Raw genomic sequence first — 3,805 nt, 5'->3', positions numbered from 1 at the left:
TCTTCTTCGTCCACTGCCACTACCGGCGTTGCTCCCTTCTTCCCAGGGATTCGCGGTGCTAACATTCCGCCGCTATAGCAGGGGACCTTCCTCCAAACGACCGAACGAATATCAACTTTCCCACACAGGAGAACTCTGTTTTCGTGGGGGAGCGCGAGTAACGGGGGAAAGCTCGAATCCGACCGAACGTTTCTTCTTCGTTTTCGTTTCATCGCTAGTCTTATCACTGCGGTCCGGGATCGAAGGGGTATGGACGTGGACGCGCGCGCGCTACTCGACGACGAAAATACGTGGAGAAGCGGGCGAGGCGGAGAGGGGTTGGGCGATGATCGAAAAAGGCCGATTTTCGATTTGACCGAACGGTCACGTCCGTGGTTGAAACTTTCCCACAACGAGCGTTTCGTCGTCCCCACCCTCGTTCCCTTTTAAAGAGCTCGGGAGGCCTGCACAGGTTCGCGATCGGCCACGGCCTCGGTCGAAGAAAGGAGAGAGGACGTGAGCCGCGCGTATCGCGGGGACGAGGATGGAGATATGCGAAGAAACGATGGGCCGAGTGGCACGGAAAGCTTTTTCTGAAATCACGGGACCCGTCCTTACCTCGCCACCTTTCTTCTCGTTCGTCTTCTCGCGACGCGCAGTCGGGCATCAATAATTTAACGCCCTGTCGTACCGATAAACCTGCACCGCTGCTCGCCGTCCAGCAACGGGGAAAAGGAACGAGCACGAGGGGAGAAAGAGAGGAGAAAGAGAGCGAGAGAGAGAGAGAGAAGGAGGTTGAGAAAACTGGCGAGGAAGCCGAGGAATAGCGTACGTATCGTATCGCGTACGAGGAGAAGGATCGGAACGATCTCGTGTGGACATCGTGGATCAACCCGAGTTTCTTACGTCTGTTCGTTCACATATAGTCAGTGACGCGTCGTCTTCTCGCTCCACTCTCGCCTCCTCCTCCTCCTCCTCCTCCCTCTCCTCCCTTTTTCTCTTCCTCTTTCTCTTCTCCCTTGCCCTTTCTCCCTTTCCCTTTCCCTCTTCCTCTTCGATTACAAGCGGCAAGAAGCGGCAAGAAGCAGCATTACACGAGACACGCCGCGCCGACAAATCGACGGATTATGCCGGACGAGCGCCGACCCACCGGGAATAAATGAATTGGTTAACGACGCGAATCCTCTCGTTACTCGCCCTCCCGTCCCACACCTCTCTCTCTCTCTCTCTCTCTCTTTCTCTGTTTCCTCTCCTATCCAATCCTCATCACCCTCCTCTTTTCCTTTTTTTCCCTCCGTCTTTCCATTTCCATTAAGCACGGGAACGTTCGCGATGGATGGATCCTCCGCCGAATCTCTCTTGCGCCTCTCTTTGGCAAAGAGAAAGCTCCACCGCCACCGCTGTTCGCCTCGAATCGCGAACGAGATGTTCGAGTTGAACTCGTTCACCGTTTCGAGAGGCAAAATGTCGCTAAACGGCGACTTATTTACCTTGGCAACACCGCTAATGATTTCGACGAGGAGATTACGATTAATGATCCAATAACGTAGATACTCCCGATGGCAGTATTTCGTGTCAACGAAGCTTATCAACTGCCCCGCAAGATAATGGGCGCACGGAGGTAAAGAGAAAATAGAGGAATGGAGTAAAAAGAAAAAAGAAGAAAAGAGAAAAAGAAAAAAAAAAAAAAAGTGAAACCGCATCGATCGATCGAGTCTTTGGCAAAGCAGCTAAGCGAGCCAACCACGGACTCGGGTACCCCATTAAATACTCTTACGCAATCCGTAAAATCCGATAAATGGGATGTGTATTATCCATTGCCGTTCCCGCAGCCCTACAAGTACCGGACAAGGATGCGAATGGAATGAAACAGTTAGACCGTTCGCGTTTCCACGAATTAATTCACGTCGTTTCTCAACCGTCTTTTTGGATCTTTGTCCAAGATTTTTTCACTTGTATCGCTGTCATCGTCGTGGCTCGCAATCGTGTAACGAAGAAAATTCATTTTTCCTACGGACGACGAACGAAAATCACGGAAAACCCGCAAGTTCTATCAACCTACACACATCTGCTCACGTTGTACGTTGTTGTGTAGTATCGCGATTAACGAATCGGTACAACTGTATCGACAACTGTTGTACTCGTGTCGTATTCGTGTTGTAAAATATTCCGAGCTCGAGAGAGAGAGAGAGAGAAAGAAAGAAAGAAAGAAAGAAAGAAAGAAAGAAAGAAAGAAAGAAAAAGAAAAGTTACGCGAGATAATTTCCGATCCCGAATCGAACCGAATGATATCTTTTCGAATTCCTGACGCAACTTTAGTTTTTCCTCCCTTTAGTGGAACGTTTCAGGAAGCGAGCTACTAATTAGCGATTACCACTCGTTCACGCGGCACTCGAGAAAGAATATAATTAGCACTCACCTTTGTGCCGATGCGCCGTGAAACCCTCGACCGGCCGAACCTGGCCTCTCGTAAAAAATCTGTAGAGCGTTCTCTTCGAAGAGTCATTCTCTCGTCGTTCGAACAGATGGAAAGGGGCACCACCAACGGGTCCCGCTTTCCCGTGAGTGTGAAGAGGTACGCGACGACGAACCACTTCCTCCACCGCTGCATCGACGAGCACTCCCCAACTACTGAAAACGAGAACAAAATTAATGAACTTTTTGTCGTGCATGTTTCCATGCATCGGGGAATGCATCGGGGGCAGAGATTTTCTCTTCGCGCGAATCTCGATCGGGAATCGTTTAAATTTTATTTTTTTTTTTCTCCCCCCTTTCTTTTCTCTCTTTTCTCTTCTTTCCTTGCTTTCTTCGTTTGTTTTTTTCGTTTCTCTTTTTTTTTTTCAACTCTCTGCAATAAAAAACCTTTCCATTCTTCTCGATACGTTTCGATCGCGCAATCGTTCGTTCCGCTGCTGCTGTTGATGCTGCTGCAAAAAAAAAAGAGAAAGAGAGGGAAAAAAGACAGAACTCTTTTTTCCCCCTCCCCTCTCGTTTTCATCTTGTTTAATCGAGTATTTGGAGAACGAGCGATTCTCTTTTTCGCCCGATGTTTCAGTTGTAGTGGAGAAACGAGGCGAAAATGAGCGATTACGGATACACCGATTACGGATACACCGATTACGGATACGGCAACAGGGGTATGAGAGAACAACGGAGACGAAGGGAGAACTGGGAAGAGGATTTTAACGATGGAGGAAGATCCGCCGTTCAACGATTGGACAGCATACAGGATCCTGGAAAACGTTATCTTCTCAGAGATTGCATAGGTTCAGGTGTATGCGGTGACGTTTACGAGGCGATCGATCGACAAGCCGGTAGTATAGTTGTTGCAATCTGTTCCATCTATTTTCTCTTCTAAATTTGTAACTGTGTCTAAGAAGAAGACGTATCATTTTTTTTTTTTTTATTCCTTCTTCCTTTCGTGCATCCATCGTCGTTCACGCATGTCTCGTTTTCTTACAGAAAACAAAAGAGTGGCGGTGAAGGTGCAAAAGCTCACTCCCGAATCGGAATCCATGATCCTCGAGGAGTACAGAATTCTTCGAGATTACACGTCTCATCCGAATCTGCCGGATTTCTATGGTATATATCGCAGAAGATCCGGAAAGAAGACCGAATACGATCAAATATGGTTCGTGATGGAGGTAAGAAACGAGAAATCGAACGAACGGAACGAACTTATCTTAACCCGTGACCCGTTAGTCCCGAACCCGTATCTCTGTTATCGCGTTCGACGTAGATGTTATTCGGCTCTAAACCGTTTATATCGCGTTCGAGCATCGATCTCGAGATACCATTATACCTGTAAAGCGCCACTCCTTTAACA

The 3,805-nt window shown here is 48.1% G+C and overlaps 1 protein-coding gene across 1 annotated transcript in view; it reads left to right on the top strand.

Moving 5' to 3' along the window:
* Positions 1–1,958: 1,958 nt before the first annotated feature.
* The window catches only part of LOC102676662 (neither inactivation nor afterpotential protein C), a 14,221-nt gene continuing 12,374 nt past the window's right edge, over positions 1,959–3,805 (top strand). Inside the window, 2 exon segments of the mRNA XM_031514104.1 lie at positions 1,959–3,293; positions 3,442–3,623. Coding sequence (XP_031369964.1) covers positions 3,059–3,293; positions 3,442–3,623 — 417 coding nt within the window. The 5' untranslated portion in view covers positions 1,959–3,058.

This window comes from Apis dorsata, unplaced genomic scaffold (assembly GCF_000469605.1).
Source record: "Apis dorsata unplaced genomic scaffold, Apis dorsata 1.3 scaffold_894, whole genome shotgun sequence".
NCBI lineage: Eukaryota > Metazoa > Arthropoda > Insecta > Hymenoptera > Apidae > Apis > Apis dorsata.
This window is presented reverse-complemented; position numbering and strand designations above follow the sequence as displayed.